Genomic DNA, 19,747 nt, shown 5'->3' on the forward strand with positions numbered 1-19,747 from the left:
AACACTATAGATACACTACATATACATACATATAAGTAGTCATACGAAGGCATTTTTATTTATTTAAAATTTGAGGCTCTGGTTGCAAATGCCTGGAATCCCATTAAAGGATAACCCCACCGACAACTGGCATGTGTTCAAGTTTCAATCATTAAGAAATAGAAAATAATTCCCCAATAACCAACCCAAAGCAAACCAAACCAGAACAAAACCCCTGCCTTAACCCACTGTACGCCACAAGGGTCCGCAGACGTAAGCGGCGTGCCTTCCCCACACGCCACGCGCGTCTATAACAAAAATGTTTTCCCTAAGTGGCAGCCCTGATCAACTTTAAAATTATTTTTCGTGAGAATTTTCAGCTGAAAATATTCACGAACACCCGAATTGTGAGTAATATATTTATTTTTATAATATTCATTGCAAATTGATTTTTTAAATTAAATTCAAAATACCGTGGTGCGTGGGGATGGTTTCCGTTTTGGACGGTGGTAGTTAACGGGTTAAAACGACCAGCAGGGGAGAAGACGCCTAAATGTCCAGGCAGTGAAAGCACAATAGTCCAGGAAGGAGGGATGCTGGCTGGGGCCCTGGGCCGAGTCCCAGGTCTGTTTTGATTTCCCTGTATCCAGCCCCCTCGCTGTGATCAAGAGAATGGCTTCACACAAAGAACAGGAAAGACCTTTTAATAAAAACAAACACTAGCCCCTCTTGCTGTCAAGGTTGCACCTCAAGATGTTTGCAAGGTTAGAAGAAGGCTACAGAGATGATTTTCAACCTTAATTCCTGATTTAACAAACAATATTCCGACTGATTTGCAAGCTGACTTTCAGCGTCAACCCACCCTTTGCAAAAGCAATTGAATTTCTACTATATCACGAATGGTTTTCAAGTCTAATGGAGAAACAATGCTAAACGTCTTGCTTTGATTTGGTGGTGCCTTTCTGTGGTGGGCAGACCGACAGGAGCAGAGCAAGGATGATGGGCCAGGTGCAGAGGTCATCAGGGTGAAAAGCCGTGGGTGCCTAGCAGAGGACAATTGTAAGAGTGGGACCTTATCCCCAGGTGGCTTTTCTCCCCTAGCATGTCGCTGGTCATGCGGTTTGGGTTCGGACCCCCTGACCTCTCCTCCCTAGGGATGACATTTAGGCCTCAGTTCTATTCCAGCTCGAGGCCCAGAAAAGCAGCAAAAGCAGACACCAACACCTTAGCCAAGGCTGACTTCAGGACCAGCTGCATTGACTAGTGACCCCCTGCCCTAGAGCTGACCAATCAATCAGTGGAGACCCTGATCCTGAAAGAACACACCCGGAAAGCTAATGAATAGTCTATTGAGACCTCCCCTAAAATCTCCACTTTAAAACCCCTGGGACATAAGACCCAATGCACTCTCCCTCTTGGGGCCTTTCTCCTCCTTCCCCCCTCCCCCACTGTGCATCACCGTTATCTTCCTTACTTTTAAGCTCCAAGGGCCCTTCCTTTGCCTCTATAATAGTGGTTCTCAACCTTCTGGCCCTTTAAATACAGTTCCTCATGTTGTGACCCAACCATAAAATTATTTTTGTTGCTACTTCATAACTGTAATGTTGCTACTGTTATGAATCGTAATGTAAATATCTGATATGCAGGATGGTCTTAGGCGACCCCTCTGAAAGGGTCATTCGACCGCCAAAGGGGTCGCGACCCACAGGTTGAGAACCGCTGCTCTATAACTTGTTTCCCAAGCCCAATTCTTCTATGAATTACTTCTTCGACCTCTGTGATATTCCAAATAAATGTTCGCTTATAGTTTGAGTCTTGGCTCTGAATTCTTTCCTAGCCAGAACCCAAGTACCCAGGTTGCTGAACCCAGGTACGTCCAATCCCACCATTCTAACACCAGATGCTGCTCTTGCCACCCCCAACATCTCTTTCTCAGTGCACTAGAAGCCTTGGATTCTAATTCCTGGTTTTAAGCCGCTTGGACAGGAAATCAATCCTAGAGTCTCCAAAGGTACCTGCGCTGCAAGATAATTCTTGCAGTCAATTCAGGAGGCCCTCTCTCTTTCTGAGTGATCGTGGCAGGAGGAAGATCTTATACTGCTTGCCAGCTTCCTACGTTTCTGCATTTTCCTCCGAGGCATTTCAGTTGGTCCTCACAGCAACGAGGTGAATTTGAAGTTGGTGTTACTTTCAGACACTATCGATAAGAAAGCCGAGGCTCAGAGATATGAGTCAACTTGCCCAAATTTGTATCTTTAGTAGGAATTAAGCCTTGTCAAGATTTGAACACAATTCTGCATGACCCCAAGGCTTTATTCTTCTTATTCTAAGTGTCCCTTTGCTATGGGGGTAAGTCCCCCATCTTCTCTGAACTTCTGTTTCTGCATCTATAATGCATAATCCACGGACTTATGCTTGAAAAAAGGTATGAAAGAGGAATGTTAGCTAGTAAAGTGCAAACATGGATTTGTCTTTCTGCTATCCTATTTTCCTGTGTGCTTGCAGAGATACACTAGTCAACTATAAAGATATTGTAAAAAGTAATAATACAAAAGACAATGTCATATAGAAGATGAACTTGGAGGGAACTCTTAACTTCTTAAAGGGGACTGTGGTTGTCTAATATGATTGATATAATATTGTGGCGGGCAGTTAGATAGACATGAGCAGAGCAAGGATGATAGGCCAGCTACAGAAGGTTACCGGGGCGGAAAGCCCTGGGTGCCTAGCAACGGGCAAAACTGGGAACACAAGGACCTCATGCTGGGGGTGACCTTTCCTCCCCTAGTATATTGCTGCTCATGCAGTTTACACCCCCCTAACCTTTCATATTGCTGGTTGTGTGGTTTGGACCCGCTCCTGACCTTTCATATGGCTGGTCTTGTGGTCCAAACCCTTCCCTGACCTTTCTTCCCCTGGCATATTCCTAGTCCAGTGATGGCGAACCTTTTGAGCTCGGCGTGTCAGCATTTTGAAAAACCCTAACTTAACTCTGGTGCCGTGTCACATGTAGAAATTTTTTGATATTTGCAACCATAGTAAAACAAAGACTTATATTTTTGGTATTTATTTTATATATTTAAATGCCATTTAACAAAGAAAAATCAACCAAAAAAATGAGTTCGCGTGTCACCTCTGACATGCGTGTCATAGGTTCGCCATCACTGTCCTAGTCATAAGACCCCCTTAGAGGAGGAACAAGGGGCCAGAAAGAATAGCCTCATATGACACCCATAACAAGCCCTTGCACGACCACTCCCTTAAGGGTTGGGCCCTCAGGACAATGAAGTTCTGACCCGTATTACATCATCTTAAGAACACATGTAATTTTGCTCTTTCTCCTAAATTCTCCCCGCGAGCGAGACTTGCAACCAGGGGAGCAACAGGCAGTGGCTACTGCAGCTTATCCTGCATTAAGTCCCTAACCTGTCTCAAAGGCCCCTTTTCTATGACTTTTCAGTGAGCTAAAAACAGCCTCACCTTGGCTCACTTCCGTCACTGTGACTTTTACTTCCAATGAGTCTACACAGCCCGGCGTGGCTCACTTCTGTGCTCTAACTGTTTCTAGGAAGCTAAAGCAGAGCACTGTCCTAGGCTCTCTCCTGTTGCCTTTTCTATCCTAAGCCCTTCCTTTGTTTCACTGTTCCCAGCTTTAATAAATATGCTCTCAAAATCACCTGGACTCGTTTTGTAAAATCTTTTCCTGCATGAAATCAAGAATCCATACACTACTGGCCGGCCCTAGGCAGACCTGCCGCGGGCCCAATCCCTTTCTGGTGACAATATGATTGAGAGAATGTGACGCACTCTATTTAAAATTTAAATATGTTAATTCCTACATGATAAGTTTCCTATGAGCAATTAGGTCACTGCATTTTATTCCAAATTTTTAAAATTATTATGAATCAACAGCTGCCTCCAGTACTCTAATCAAAAGTTGCCTACTCTTGAATTAGGAGATACTTTGGTTAAAAATGTGCAGAATTGTTCTCGAGGAGTGGCTGCTTAACTCAATTTTCTGTAAAGTTTAGCATAGACCCCCAAGTCAGCAGTGTAGCTTGTTTCTTGCTTTAACTATGGGCTCCCTGCTGTTGTCCAGCCTCACAGTGTCTATGAGGTCAGGTGTCTCTCTTTCTCTCTAACTGTTCCTCTTTCCATGGGGGTTTCGAGCCATTTGTACTCCCCACACACAAGCAATCATGCCCTGTGCTCCCACACTATTTCAGCTTCCTCCACGTGATCTCAGGTGTTTCTTCTGTAACACAGGCCTGGGGCAGGGGTGGGGCCATCGAAATCAGACGCCATGGATCCTGTACTGAATACATTCCTAGTGTGATGGAGCTGGAGGAGGCCCCAAAAGGCACACAACACAAGCCCAGTCTGAACTGAGAAGAGGGGCAGCAGGGTGATTCATCCAAAAGCATTTTATCGCCTTTCTTCCTGCAGAGCAATCCCACACCTACCAAGCTGCCAAGCACCTAATGATTAGTCATGGTAGGGGTGGGGGGACAAAAGGGAACAGAAAGGGTTTCAAGAAAACCATTACTTAGTCTACAAAGGTTCACCAGCACTAAATATGCAAGAAATCAGGGGAAGAAGAGTATGAGCTCGGTTATCGTCTGCACCAACAAATTCAGATTTTATGCTGTTACAAGACAAGGTTGTAAATGGGCTCACTTACCAGTGACAGGAACTCAGCTCTGAGGGAGGCAGTATGAATGAAGTGAACCAGAGCAGTACTAACTCTTTTCACAAACAGCCATGTAACAAGAGTCCGGGAGGCTGATTATCAAATAAACAATTATGCAGCTCAAATCTAATTTCTGTTATAAGAAAAGGGAGCAGCATATGTTGGCAAAGGAGGTAAGAATCCTGGCCTCGAGACCACCTATCAAATGCAGGACTTCAGACCACATTATTATAAATTTTCCCTTTCCACAGGAGAGCAGACGTTTTAACAGCATTATCTCCGTGAAGAATGGGAATTCAGGAAAAATAAATTTAGTGGGAAGGAAAAGGGTTCATCTTAGGGTTAGTGCGCATGTCTGAGCCAGCATAACTCAGGAACAGGCTTCTATTCCCTGACCTTTTCACCTGGGAGGGTCTTCTTGAAAAGAGACACACTTAGGAAATCATTCATTTAAAAACCAAAACTGCCGTGGCCGCTCAGAGTGGGGTGGGTGCTTCAGACGGGACGGTGATGGTCTGCAAGTGACTTTCCTACAGTTTGTGTAAAGGGCTGAGGGCTGTGCCCGGCGCTGAGACCCCGGCAAGGTTTACCTGGGCAGCAGGGTGCAGGGAGGAATACAGATCACCAGGGCCGGCCGCCATCTGACTGGCTACATGCCTGACGTGCCCACTACAGGGCTGAGTCTATCTTTGCTTATCATCTCCAGGGTCAGAGAACCCACGGCTTCCAATTAGAATACTTTTCTTCATGTAAAACCCAAGTCTCCTCCCCCTATTTACCCTCTACCACCTCTGCAACGCAGAACATTTTAGTCTCATTCATACAAGGGCTTTGCAACATGACAAACGTCTTCTGGGCTAACCATCCCAGTACATTCCTGAAATCCTTCTTTCCACAAACATCTCCTGAGCCTGTACTGTCTCCCTCACTTGGCCCGGACTCTGGGCCCATCTGTCATGCTCCTCTCCAGGCGGGTCACTCAGTTACTGCCCCTTTCGGCAGTATCTCCCCACCCCCAGCTGTGAACACAGTACTGAATCCTGAAGAACAGAGCAGGACAATGGCCTCCATCATTCTGAATACTCTCCCAGCTCCGCCTCTTTCTGCCTGTGGGACACTGGGCAGGTTCCTTGACCTGTTTGTGCTTTAGTTTCTTTATCTGTAAAATGAGGGGTGGTGGCTGGGGGGCATGTCAACAATTCCTCCCCAACAGGAACATCGGGTGCAACGAAGTTAATGTACAAAGTACTCATTATGCCTGGCACGCAAGCTTTCCTCAGAGGGAGCCTTCGCCTCAGGTCAACATCACGCTCATGGTGATGCAGCGCTAGACTTCCAGGCAATGCTACTATTCACCTTTTTTTATTCAGCTTTTGGCCACTGCCATCTGAACAGGAAGGAGGGGTGACGCTATTACTGTGACATCTGAGAGACAGACCGACAGAATCTGTGAGGGATGGAGAAGCAGTCAGCTACAGGCTATCCACCCTGGCAATCATGGGCTACCTCTGAGGACAAAGCTAGGAGCCAGGGCTGGAGCCACAGAAGGCAGAATGGAGATGTTAGGTGGGTGCCGGGGTAAACTGAGGAAAAGTGAGGTCCTGGAAGTCAGATTTTCTTAGTGAAAGCTCATTATCCAGGTATGTTTAAAAATATACCAGATGATCCAGCAACTCCACTTTTGGGTATATATCGAAAAGAATTCCAAGCAGAGTCTCGAAGAAGGATTTTTACACACATGTGCACAGCAGCGTAATTTACAATAGCCAAGTAGTAGAAGCAACCTAGGTCGCCGCCACAGATGAATGGATAAACAAAATGTGGTATGTGCATACAACAGATGACCCTTCAGTTTTAAAAAGGAAGAAAATTCTGACATATGCAATAACATGGATGCATCTTGACATTATGTTAAGTTACTGCTATAGACTGAACATTTATGTCCCCCGAAGGTGTTGAAGTTTAATCCCTAAGGTGACGGTATCAGGAGGTGGGGGCTTTGGGGGGTGATTAGGTCATGAGGGTGGAGCCCTCATGAATGGAATTAGTGCCCTTATAAAAGAGACCCTACAGAGCTCCCTCACCCCTTCTACCCTGTGAGGATGCAGTGAGAAGACCCTCACCTGACACTGAATCTGTCTCAATCTTGGACTCCCCAGCCTCCAAAACTGTGGGAAATTCATTTCTGTTGTTTATAAGCTACCCAGTCTATGGTATTCAGCCCAAAGGAACTGAAAACTGAATAAGCCAGTCACAAAAAGACAAATACAGTACCGCATAGTCTCACTTACATGAGCTACTTGGAGTTTGACAAGTCAAACTCATAGAGACAGAAAGTAAAATGGTGGTTGCCAGGGGCAGAGGGGAGGGAAGGAATGGGGAGCTATTGTTTAATGTAAATGTACTTAATACCACTGAACTGTACACCTAAAAATGATAAAGATGGCACATTTTATGTTGTGTGTATTTTACCATCATTTAAAATTTTTAAAAAAAATATACTAAACATAGCTCAAGAGAACTAAAACAAGGGAGAAGAGCTATCTATAGTAGAAATGAACAAAGGAAATCCGACCCACGATTAGACAAGCCTTATGGAGACGCTCAGAAGTCTTGTTCCTGTGCAAATCCTGAGAGTGTTAGCTGTGGGACCCAATTCTCCAAAGCCCCTCCTCACTGAGGCCTACTATTTGGAAGCAGAGAACCGTCAAGAGCGCAGGCTTTGGGGCAGGGAGCTCGGGCCTGCCCTTGGCAATGTGGCCCTGTCAGATGGCTTACCCTCTTTCACCTTCTCTTCCTTCTCTGCCTGTGGGCTGCTGTGAGGACCAAATGGGACAAGCCATGTGAAGCTGTCAGCACCAGTTCAAGTATAAGAAACATTAGCCATCATGACTGTTGTGGGATCTTACCTGAACATCATACAGGAACTGGAAACGACTTCTTTTACTTGCAGCTTCTCTCACAGCCCACGCCAGGTCCACCGAGCCCTTTCCACCCATCGACCAGTGGTAGCAGGGGACCGCATCAAAGGCGCCAGCCCTCTTCGCGAGCTCACACACCAAGTCAATCTCAGCTCGGGTGTCAGTCCTAGTGATGAAAATGTTTGTGGTTTTGCATCTGCATTCATTTAACGATGTTTTTAAAGAAAGACTAACCATTTATACAGAACTTTGTTCCCTAACACTGAATATATTTTAAACATCAAAAGTGGTTACATCATGTTTAAATAAATCAGACTTAAAGAAAGACATGGGGGGAAAAAATCCCTTGCAACATGATTCAAATATTTCAAGTTGTTAAGGGTTTTATTGAGAAAATTCCATAACACATCCCTTTGATCATCCACAGTTTTTCAAACAGAAATGCTGGGTGGAATGAAAAAAAAAAAAAAAGGCCAAAGAAATGTAAGTCACTATATAGATTTCATTTCCCTAGTAACATCTGAGAACACTTCTGCTGTAATGAAACCAATCAAACCAAACCAAACAAACAGAAAGAGGAGAGTATTCCTGGATTCTTTCAGATGAAGCGGAGAAAGACCAACATCCTAAGACACAAATCTAGTTCACAGGGTGGCCCAAGCGCTACGACCACATTGAAAGGAGGACGCCTGACTTACTTGAAGACATTCAGAGCCACGACAACAGGAACCCCGAAGAGCTGAGCGATCTGAATTTGCTTCTGGAGGTTACAGCAGCCATCTGCCACCAGCTGGATGTTCTGCAAGAAAACCAGACCCCCATGCATCGCATCCCACCACACCTGCCACACTCAGCTGGGAGGGCCGCCATGGCAGGGCTTGCTGCCATATTTGCTCACTCTGTGGACCTAGAAGCTATGCAGGAGCTATACACAGGTCCCATTTCCCCCCAAGAGAGATGAATGAAGAAGGAGGAGGTGGCTCCTTTTCAAAATCATTTCTAAAATTATTCGGAGTCCAATGGCATATTTGAGTCTTGAGTCAGGCAGCTATTTCTGCAGCTGACCAGTGGCCAGGACATAAGCAACGTGCCCACGCCCCTGCAGGTTGGTGGACAAGAAGAAGGCTCCAGGAGGGTGAGGAGAGCTGTCTAGCTAGCCTCTGCTCGAACCCCTGGCGCCACCTGTAGGAGAGGAGAGGTACTGTTGACAGTAAACCAAAGTCTACAGAGTCAAGTAACTCAGGCAAGTCATAAAGCCAGGAGTCAGTTTTTCCCACACCTAAATACATGGATATAAGTTGTGTATTTGTTTCTGTGCTGGAGACCGTGAGCTTGGGGTAAGGAGCAGTAGATAAAGCCCATATCTATTATTTCTTAAGATTGAAGAGTTAACTTGAATGGATTGTATCCCTACCCCCAACCCTTTCTTCTAGGATTATTAGAAAAGCACTTTTCTAAGTTGCCGTGGGTGGAGGACTCATCTACTAATTGCATTTAACTGCAAGCCAGTGGTTAACTGGGTGTGAATGATTCTCCACTGTGGCCTTTTAAAGCAGTCACTCTTACCTCCTCTGTGTATTCTTTCTTAAGAGGGACACCAGCAGTTACCTGAGATGAGACAAAATGAAGAATAATTTCATTAAAAGGCTTACTCTAGCCCTCGCTGCTGTGGCTCAGTTGGTTGGGCATTGTCCAGTGCACCGAGAGGTCACTGGTTTGATTCCCCGTCAGGGCACATGCCGGGGGTTGCAGGCTTGGTCCCCAGTAGTGGGGATGCAGGAGGCAGCCAATTGATGCTTCTCTCTCAAATAATTAAAAACATTAAAAAATAATGCTTCCTCTAATTCATCAAGAGCCGAAAGAAACACAAATCAGACACTTTTAGGGAAGGTGCCTTTAAAAGTACATTTTGTCATTTTAAACCAGTAACTGGTAGTTCTGGCCGAACATAAATTCTCGTGGGAAGCTTTTAAAAAACAATGGTTCCTGGGCCCCTCCCAGACAAATTAAAGCAGGATTTCTGGGGCTGGGACCCAGGATCAGTAATATTTAAAAATTCCCCCAGGCGATTCCAATTTGAGCCAATATTGAGAACTTTCATAATGTTGCCCATTATCCTAGCATAAAATGGAATCGATAATGTGATCAATACCTGAATTATACAAAGCGCACCATTTTTTTTAAGTCATTTTAAAGCAATGCCATTACAATTTATTTAGTTATTTATTTATTTTGGCCTAGGTTGGCAGGACAGCTTAAAGACGAAGAAAGTTGAGAGAATGCAGGTGTCTTGCTGAAGGTTATAGAGCAAACGAGAGCAGAACAGGGGCATGAATATAATAGGGTTCTGAAACCCAATTTTGTACTTTTCCACAATCCCACATGGTTTTTATCAATGGCCTGCTACCGGTTTCAGTGAAACCCTAGAAAACATTTTGATTTACTGAGGGCATGGTGACTTACTCTCAGTGGAAGAGGTCTTGAGAATATTGAAATCCTTGGGAAAGAAGTTACCTCTGTAACAGATCAGATTGTTTTTGGATTGTGTGTGAAAACAAAGTATTTTCAGATGGGTTTTCCCAGCACTGAGTGAATGCTAGATTGAAAAAAGGACAGAAAGTACTGCTGAGCTTGCACACATGCACAGTTCTGCAGAATCCAACACTGAGCCAAAGCAGGAAGAATGGGCTGTATACAAGTACCAGCAAGAGGGTCAACTAAACCAAAAGTTGGTTCTAAGAAGACTAGCAAAGTCACCCTGGCCAGGTTGCTCAGTTGTTAAGCACTGTCCCATACACCAAAAAGGTTTCGGGTTCAATTCCTGGTCAGGTCACATACTACGATGCAGTTTTGATCCCTGGTCAGGGCACATATGGGAGGCAACCGATCTACGTTTCTCTCACACGGATGTTTCTCTCTCTCTCCCCCTCTTCTTCTCTCTAAACATATCCTCCAAAGGTTCATGTAATATTTGAAAGTTAAATAATATAATTTGCAGCACTGATAGATTAAAAGGGAAAAACATATCATCTCAATAGATGAAGAAAATTGTTCAACACCTAGTTAGTGTAAAAACTTGGCAAACTGCAGATTAAAGGTAATTTCTTCAACCTGATAAAGAACATATACTAAACATCTACAGAAAATATCATAGTGATGAACTATTAAAAGCATTTTCTTTTAGATCAAGAATAAGAAAAGAATGTGCAGTATTAACCACTCTTATTTAATACTGCACTGTATCTAGGAAGACCTGGTGAGTGACAAGAAAGAAAGTATAAAGATTGAAAAGGAAGAAACTGTCATTATTTTCAGATACGAATGTCCATATAGAACTCTCCGAAGTATCTATAGCTAAAGTAGTACAATTAATAAGATACTTTTTAAGTCATAAGGATGTAATGTACAGCATGGTGACTATGACTAATACTGTGTTGCAAACTTGAAAGTTGCTGAGAGAGTAATTCTTAAAAACCCTCATCATAAGAAAAAAATTTTTGCAGCGATATATGGTGACAAATGTTAACTAGACTCACTGTGGTGATCACTTTGCAATGTGCACAAATATTAAATCATTATGTTGCACACCTGAAACTAGTATAATGTTATGTCACTTCTACATCTAAAAAAAGGAAATCAGAGAGGTCACTGTATATAAATTATAGCGATATGTAAGAATCCAGAAGTAACCTGTTACACTACTTAAAAATATAAAGTGCACAAGAACACATCTGTAAAAGGATGTAGAAACCCTTGTGAAATACACTATAAATCTTTATTAAAAAACATTTAAAAAGACCTAAATCAATGAAAAGATGTCGCATGTTCTTAGATGGAAAGCTGTCAAATCTCCCCAAATTGATCTACTGATTTAATGCCATTTCAATAAAAATCATAACAAATTCTTCAAGGAACTTCCTGAACGAATACTATAATACATATGGGAGGAAAAGGGTCAGTCATAGGCCAGGCATGCGTGGAGGAAGAGAAGGAACTGGAAGCTTGGCCGACAGGCTACCAGTGCAGCTCAGACACAATTACATGTAACGAGACCAGTGCAAGTGAAGGCAGGTCCCAGAAAAAGACCTACACCTGCATGGAGAACTGATTGATGAGGAAGGAGGCTTGAAGATCAGAAAGGAGGAACTATTTCAGTAAAAAGGACCAGGCCAACTGGTTATTAATACAGAAAACATAAAATTAGATCTAGGCATTGCACCATACACCAAAAATCAGCAATATTGGGTGTGATGGTTAATTTTATGTGGCAACTTGGAGCACAGGGTGCCCAGATATTTGGTCAGACATTATTTTGGGTATTTCTGTGAGGGCGTTTTTTGAATAAGCATAACATTTACATTAGTGGACTCTGAGGAAAGCAGACTGCCCCCCACAATGTGGGTGGGCCGCATCCCATCAGTTGAAATGTCTGATTAGAACACGGAGACTGGGCAAGAGGGAATTCTCCAGCAGAATTCCTCAGCCTGGAACTAGGACTGGGCTACTGGCTCTCCTGTGTCTCCAGCCTATTGGCCCAATCTGCAAATTTTGAGCTTGTCAACCTCCATAATGGCATAAGCCAACTCCTTATAATACCTCTCTTTTTATATAAATACATACCCTATTGGTTCTAAAGAGACCTCCTTAATACAATGGGTTTAGAGAGTGAATTGTCAAATGAAACTGGAAGAGAATGTTAGTTCTGATGTTGCACCAAGAACGCTCAGCACTTAGGAAGACAGGATATGAATTCAAAATGATTGCGGCTAAAATGGGCAAGTTCAAGGGTCACAGGATTTTCCACTGCACAAACTATGGAAAACAACCAAGCTGAATAAACATAAGAGACAGCCATGGTTATTTGTGTAATGATATCTAAAGGAAGTAGAAATTATAGTGGATAAAAAAAAAAATGACCATGGAGCTGATTCAAGTAAGAAGGAGTGACACTGAGATGAATAATAGGAACTATAGGATTAAGAAGATGAAAGTTCATTTATTATCCAATTACTGAAAACATTTCCTGGATGCAGACTATGCCAGGCACTGGGGATACTCAAATTAAGAAGACATAGTCCTTTATCTCGAGGAATTAAAAGTTGAGTAGGGAGACATACATATAGACATTCATAAACCAGTGACGCAGAAGGCGCCCCTGAAGCTCCAGAGAGTGATGCTCAGCTTCGCCGGCTTCCTGATCCTTCCCTTTTATTACCCTCCACCGTTATCGGCAACTTGAGCTCTATTATCATCATCACTGGCATGAAACCATGACTGTAAGTGAAGGGGAAGAGTAAGGCGAGCAGAAAACGCAACCATTGTAAAACAATGAGCACGTGCATTAAGACGAACTGAAATAGGATTATAAATCATGGAGAGAATGTTTATAGGACAGAGACTAGAGTGTGGAAAAGCACTGGACTAGGAGCAAAGAGACCTTGATTTTTACGTCTGATTAGTCCCCTAAATAGATGTGATACTAAGCAGGCCAGAGTCCTCTGTGCCTCAGCAATTTCACCTTTACAATGACTGAACCAGGCAAAACAGCCTCCAAGCCCTTTCCAGTATTACAGCCCTTTTGATTCTATAATTTTCAGGGTGCAAAACAGGGAGGGGGAATTTCAAATGCATCTTATATTGGCAAAAACAGTTCACCTGATGTTGAGAATGGAAGTTGGTATATAGATTTAAAGTCTAAAGACAAGGAGTGATGGTAGCTACAAGCGGTGTTTTGAGCAAAATCAGAATTCTTTAGGATTTACGACCTTATAATACGTGTTATGTCAACCTTCCATTTGAAATAATGATGATGCTTTAGGCTAAAATGAAATGCTTAGAGTGGGGTTGGGGTTCAGAAAAAGTTTATCCTTTGTTAGCATACAGCTCTGCACGGTGGATGTTTGGATCCAAGCCCCAGGCTTCCAATTTGGCTCTCTGCTGGCCCCTGGCACTGCCAACATTCCCTAAGCCCTTCAAACCTCCACTTCCTCATCTGAAAACTGGTATAAAATAACGTTGGCCTCTCCTAGGACAAAAACAGCGAGGACGACTAAACAGTGTACAGCATTAGTCTTACTATGTAATAATCACTTGTGTACACAGCATACCTAAGAAATCAGAGTGGGCAGTGTGTCTAACAGATCAACACTATAAATGATAAAGCTACTCCAAGTTATTTTATTTCAAAAATGATTAATCAGTATAAGATTTCATATTTTCCCTTTGAAAATACCTAAAAAAGAAAAAAGAAAAATACTTATACCTTGTCTGTGGAAATGGGGAAAAAAAATCCTTTCAGATGTGTGTAAATTCTGTATATAATAAGATAGATTAATATCAAAAGTCTTTAAAAATGTGAAAACAGAATTCATGTTTTCCAAGCAAAGCTCTCTTAGAAATGAGAGAGTTACAAAGTGAACTGATAATAAACAGAAACAGAAGGAACAGAGTTCTAGATTAAATCAGTGAACCAAAAAAACCCCACAAAAAACTGTCTGTACAAACATGGACCAGACTCACCCACAGGAGCCACCGGTCCATCCGTATGGGCTCCGTTCGGGAGCCAGAGCCTCCCATCACCGTGGGGTTACAAAATGCCGACATGAGCTTCAGATATGAATCTTAGGACTAAAAAGCGGTTACGCTCTGCTCCTTTCCGAAACACGGCTTAGCAATAACTGCGGGTGCTACTGCTTCCTAGAACTTACTAAACTCTCAGTGCCCTAGCATGGTGAGTTGTGAAAAAGGAGACATTCTAGAAATCTGGAGTTATTAGCAGGTTAGAGTTTTTCAAGGGTTAAACTCTGCTTTATCTTCATGTTACAACAGGTCTCCCCGGGCAGGGAGGACGCGACTTACACTGGGCCCGCCTCCGTGCATCTTCAGAGCGCGCACTGTTGCCACGAGCACCACGACGTTGGGCACCAGACCAGAAGCTCGACACTTGATGTTGAAGAACTTCTCCATGCCAATGTCAGCACCAAAGCCGGCTTCAGTTACTGTGGAGAATCAAGTTGGAAACTTGCTATTATCGTCTGGAAACAACAGGACAGGGTTTGGCAGCCACTGGTGTGGCTACAATTCAAAGGACAGCCGAAATTCCCACCGCCTCCAGGTTACTGCCAGCACTGCATCGTGTTCATATGCTAAGGTAGACTGCTGCTCCCACATTTCAGAAAATGTCCTATTTCCTCACATTCCCTACAAGTTGGCTCTCTCTGCCTAGATTTTTCTTCCCAGGATAGTAACTCTGAGCAAAGCTTTCCTTAACACAGATGGGATTTTCAACTTTTTAATCAGGTTCTAAATTGTATCAAAGTCCATCGCTAGTGTAATTACCATAGCAAATCCTTTTCTCACTCTTTATATCATACATAGACTCAACCATATTTCAGTGCCACCCGGCATTTCTGTTGATTGAAAAAATTCAAGTTAGTTGAGTGGCTTAAGGAGGCTGATTATCAAGCTTGATACAGCATAGAATATTTAAATTTTTTTAATTGATATCAGAGAGGAAGGGAGAGGGAGATAGAAACACCAATGATGAGAGAGAATCAATGACTGACTGCCTCTGCACGCCCCCTACTGGGGATTGAGCCCGCAACCCAGGCATGTGCCCTGACCAGGAATCAATCCGTGACCTCCTGGTTCATAGGTCGATGTTCAACCACTGAGCCACACTGGCTGGGCACAGAATAGCACCTTTATTCCATAAGCACAGAGGACACGATAGGGATTCAGAACAGGTCTCCCCAGAATTTGTCACCCTGGCAGGCAGATTATTTTGAGCCAAAGACTCCTGAGATCCAGGTCCAAAAGGCTCTGGACGCTTTTACTCTCCCCCTAACTACCGAGCAGAATCCAGGTAAAGGCCTGGTCCAGGAGGAGACATCTACGAAGAGTATGAGCTGGGTGTGGAAGGGGGACTTCAAAGCGTTGGGGACCAGAGTCCTCTCTGTCCCCAGAGTTTCTGCATGGCCCTGCAAACACTTGCTTTTCCACCCCCATGTGAATTCTTCCTCTTTGAAGCCCCAGACTTTTACTTCTTCTCTTTAATTCAGAATGGCCTATGAGCGCCAGGTACCTGATTGCCCGTGAGCCCCATATTCTTACGGCGCTCCCATACATATGAAATTAAACTTGATTTTCTCCTGTTAAACTGTCTCATGTCAATTCTTAAACCAGCCAGAAGAACTTAGAAGGCTAAAGGAGACATTTTTCCTTCCCGACAATACTCATCGTTAGCCACCCCCTCCCCTGCTCCCAAATTGCTCGAACGGTTGCTGTGGCACGCATGGAGGTAGCAGAGAGCATGTCTACTATCGTCTCCCAAGACGACACTGCTGTCACTGGGTCAGCAGCCACGTCCTCCTACACAAAGGGAAGCTCTAGGCCCAGCAGCACAGGGGCTTTGTGAGAAATGCAGACTCTCAGGCCCCCTGCAGACCCACCGAATCAGAATCAGATCCCCGGGTGAGATGAATGCCCACTGAAATCTGAGAAGCACCGTCCTCCAGGAAAGCAATATTATGAATGTAACGGAAACGAAAGTTTATGAAAAATACTCTATATAATGACAGTACCACCAAGGCCATCATTTTTAGCAGAGACATGAACCGGTGGTAAAAAAAAACGTTACCAAGATAAATACATCAACCAGATGATGTAATTCTTTATGGTTTCCTTTTAGTATTTCATATGGCCACATAATTTTTATACAGTGGGTATAATTTCATAATTCTGCTCCTTCACTTTAAAATTATCAGTTTTCAAGACTGACATATTTCAGAGGAAAGGCAGGGCTAGGGGTGGCTGGGAGGGGAGTAATTAACTAAGGAATGAGGAACGTATATGCATAGCCCTTGGACACAGACAATAGAGTGGTGAAGGCCTGGGAGGGGTGGGTATGATATGGAGGGGGTCAATGGGGGAAAAACCCCCACAAATAAACAAAGGGGACATCTGTAATACTTTCTACAATAAAGATAAATTTAAAAAAATTAAAGTTATCAGAGTTTTCTTGCTGTATTACATACTTTCAAAATTTATGACTGTAAGTGGCAGCTTATAATTTTGTTACGTTGGATGAACCAAGATTTACAAATTGTTCCCTTGTTATTGGACGTTTGGGCTGTTTCCAACATAAATAATGCTGCAAAATATCTGTGCGTATGAGCTTTAACCTCTTTCAAATTACATTCTTGGAATCAATTCCCAGGGGAGAGAGTACAGGGCCAGACTACGTAAAAAAATTTTATGACTCTTGATATGCTTTTGACAAACTGAAAAATATTCCCTTAAAAATATTCAATTTGGAGTGAATAGAGCTACAAGTCACTTTTTCCTTTATTACGTTTTCTTTGAACAAGCAATGTAGTAGAACAATTTAAAGAAGTAGGAGGAGATATTTTTATACGGTATTTGGGGCAATTCTAGTGATTTCGTTAGTGGTGGTCAAAACCGGAGGGCTGACAGTAGCGATCCCCACACCAGGGTGCCTCTGGGGAAACCAGCATGGTGGTGGGACAGTGGACCCACAAGAGGAATACTCAGTTCACTCTGTCAAAGGTCATATAGAGTGGGCTCCCATTAGAGGAAAAGACAGGCGGCAAGGCCATCAGTACTGGATTACTGTTGATTGTCCTGCTGGTCAGTATCAAAGACGGACCACAGACCGACAGACAGACAGACGGGCAGGATCCAGAATCCCTTCTAGCTGCAGCATTCTAATTAGACGTAGGTTGGAGGGCAGGGACCATAACTTATTAATCTTTGTATCTCCAGTCCCTGGCACGTACAAATAGATGAATTAACAAAGATATGAAGAAACTTTGGAGTGGGACCCAATAATGATCTACAGCAGTGTTCTCAACCTTCTGGCCCTTTAAATACAGTTCCTCATGTTGTGGTGACCCCCAACCATAAAATTATTTTCGTTGCTACTTCATAACTGTAATGTTGCTACTGTTATGAATCGTAATGTAAATATCTGATATGCAGGATGGTCTTAGGCGACCCCTGTGAAAGGGTCGTTCGACCGCCAAAGGGGTCGCGACCCACAGGTTGAGAACCGCTGATCTAAAGTAAAGGCTATCACTCGATGGAGATAGATAGACATTTGCTAATCCTCACCTGAGGATATGTTTCCATTGATTTCTAGGGAAAGTAGAAGAGAGAGGGAAAGACAGAGAGAAACATCAATGTGAGAGATTGATGGGCCGGGGAGGAGCCTGCAACCAAGGTATGGGGCCTTGACTGGAATCGAACCTGGGACCCTTTGGTCCTCAGGCCGACACTCTATCCACTGAGTCAAACCGGCTATGGCAAGATAGGTAGATAGACATTTAACACAGAAGTAAAGGTGTTCTGATACTTCCCTAGCAGACGTCTCTTTTTTCTCATAAAATACAAAAGTTTTAATAAAAGGTATAAATGTCATATTTGGTAAAGAATGGCCATTTGAAATGTCTAGCTAGCTAGCTAGCTAGTTTAAGTTCATATTTTAAGAGACAAATTGGGGGGGGGGGGAGTAACAAAGAGAACTTCAGCCCGGCCACACATGCCCGGGTTGGTCCCCACTTGGGGGGGGGGGGGCGCTTGCAGGAGGCAGCCAATCAGTGATTCTCTCTCATCATTGATGTTTCTATCCCACTCCCCTCTTTCCCTTCCTCTTTGAAATCAATACAAATATATTTTTTAAAAAGAGAGAGAGCCAAAACCGGTTTGGCTCAGTGAATAGAGCGTCGGCCTGCGGACTGAAGGGTCCCGGGTTCGATTCCGGTCAAGGGCATGTACCTAGGTTGCGGGCACATCCCCAGTAGGAGATGTGCAGGAGGCAGCTGGTCGATGTTTCTCTCTCATCGATATTTCTGACTCTCTATCTCTCTCCTTTCCTCTCTGTAAAAAAATCTATAAAAAAATATATTAAAAAAAATAAAAAAAATAAAAAGAGAGAGAGAGAAACTCAGGGAAGAAAACAGGATGCAGTATTAAAGATCCAGGAACTGTGGCTTCCAAATGCAAAGGAAATGTGTAGGCAAATAATGTGAGAACAGAAGTAAGTGCCAATTCTTACACTTTGAAAACTGCTGTGCAATTCTGTAATCATCACACTATTTGCTTTCAAATAGTCAGGCTGCTGCTAAGGACAACAGAGAGCGTGGAAAGGGTAAGCGGGTGTGCCATCGGTAATTACGAAAGTCAGGAACACTTAATAAGGCGTCATCGACAAGTATTAGCTTGGAAGTGGACACTGTGGAGGGCCCTGTATCTGTGTCTTAGAACCTCAGGGGGTCTTGATGTGAGAAGGGGACAAGCCACTCTTACTGGCAGGTTCTGTTTCCTAGGCACTTCCTAGGAATTGCCAACATAGAAAACCTGCAAGTTTTCCTAGGGACCTGAAACAAGCATGCATTTCCTTACCATAGTCACCGCTCTCAATACACTTAAAAAGAGATACAGGCTGAAGAATTATTTAATGTTGACTTTAATTATGGACTTACTCTTGAGTCCTGAAGCAAGTACACCGACTATGACCTAGCATTCCTGGAAAGCATGTAATGTAGACCTTTAGAAAGGCTTGCAAGAAAATGTTTGCCCATGCCTCAACAGTTATTTGTCTTGGCAATCTCTGTTATGCAGGGGGAAGGGGCGGAGGCTACCGCTAGTCAACTTACAACATGAACGAGAACAGGAAACACTGATTTACTGTGTAAGCACAGAAGCTATTAGATAGTAGCATGGCTTGATTCAAACTTCAAAACTCATAATCTGCTCAGAAAGGAAGTGTCAGTGGGTCTGGATGGGGAGGGATGACACCGTGGACGAGCACGGTTCGTAACTACACAGGAAACAGCTCGGGGTTCTGCTGGAGAGCAAAAGGCACGACTGGCCAGCCAGGCAGCGGGCTTCCATGCTGATCCCAGGGGCACCCTGAATCCTATCGCACAAACTGAACAGAAACAACAACACACAACAATCACACGCGACTGGGAGGCACATACGATGTCAATGAAACTCCTCGATGAGGCAGAGGGGTGATTTTTATACCGAGTTATTTTATTAAGCCCCCCACTTGCAGTAGACATAGACGCTTTCCATGGCAATTAGGACTCACATACGTTTTCAACGATCTGCTAATTTTTTTAAAAAGCATTAA

The 19,747-nt window shown here is 43.6% G+C and overlaps 1 protein-coding gene across 1 annotated transcript in view; it reads right to left on the reverse strand.

Annotated features, from left to right (window-relative positions):
* Positions 1-893: 893 nt before the first annotated feature.
* Positions 894-19,747, reverse strand: part of LOC102429354 (monofunctional C1-tetrahydrofolate synthase, mitochondrial-like) — a 101,784-nt gene continuing 82,930 nt past the window's right edge. Inside the window, 5 exon segments of the mRNA XM_023744878.1 lie at positions 894-1,022; positions 7,579-7,756; positions 8,289-8,389; positions 9,157-9,198; positions 14,449-14,588. Coding sequence (XP_023600646.1) covers positions 909-1,022; positions 7,579-7,756; positions 8,289-8,389; positions 9,157-9,198; positions 14,449-14,588 — 575 coding nt within the window. The 3' untranslated portion in view covers positions 894-908.

This window comes from Myotis lucifugus, unplaced genomic scaffold (assembly GCF_000147115.1).
Source record: "Myotis lucifugus unplaced genomic scaffold, Myoluc2.0 scaffold_494, whole genome shotgun sequence".
In the NCBI taxonomy this organism is placed as follows: domain Eukaryota; kingdom Metazoa; phylum Chordata; class Mammalia; order Chiroptera; family Vespertilionidae; genus Myotis; species Myotis lucifugus.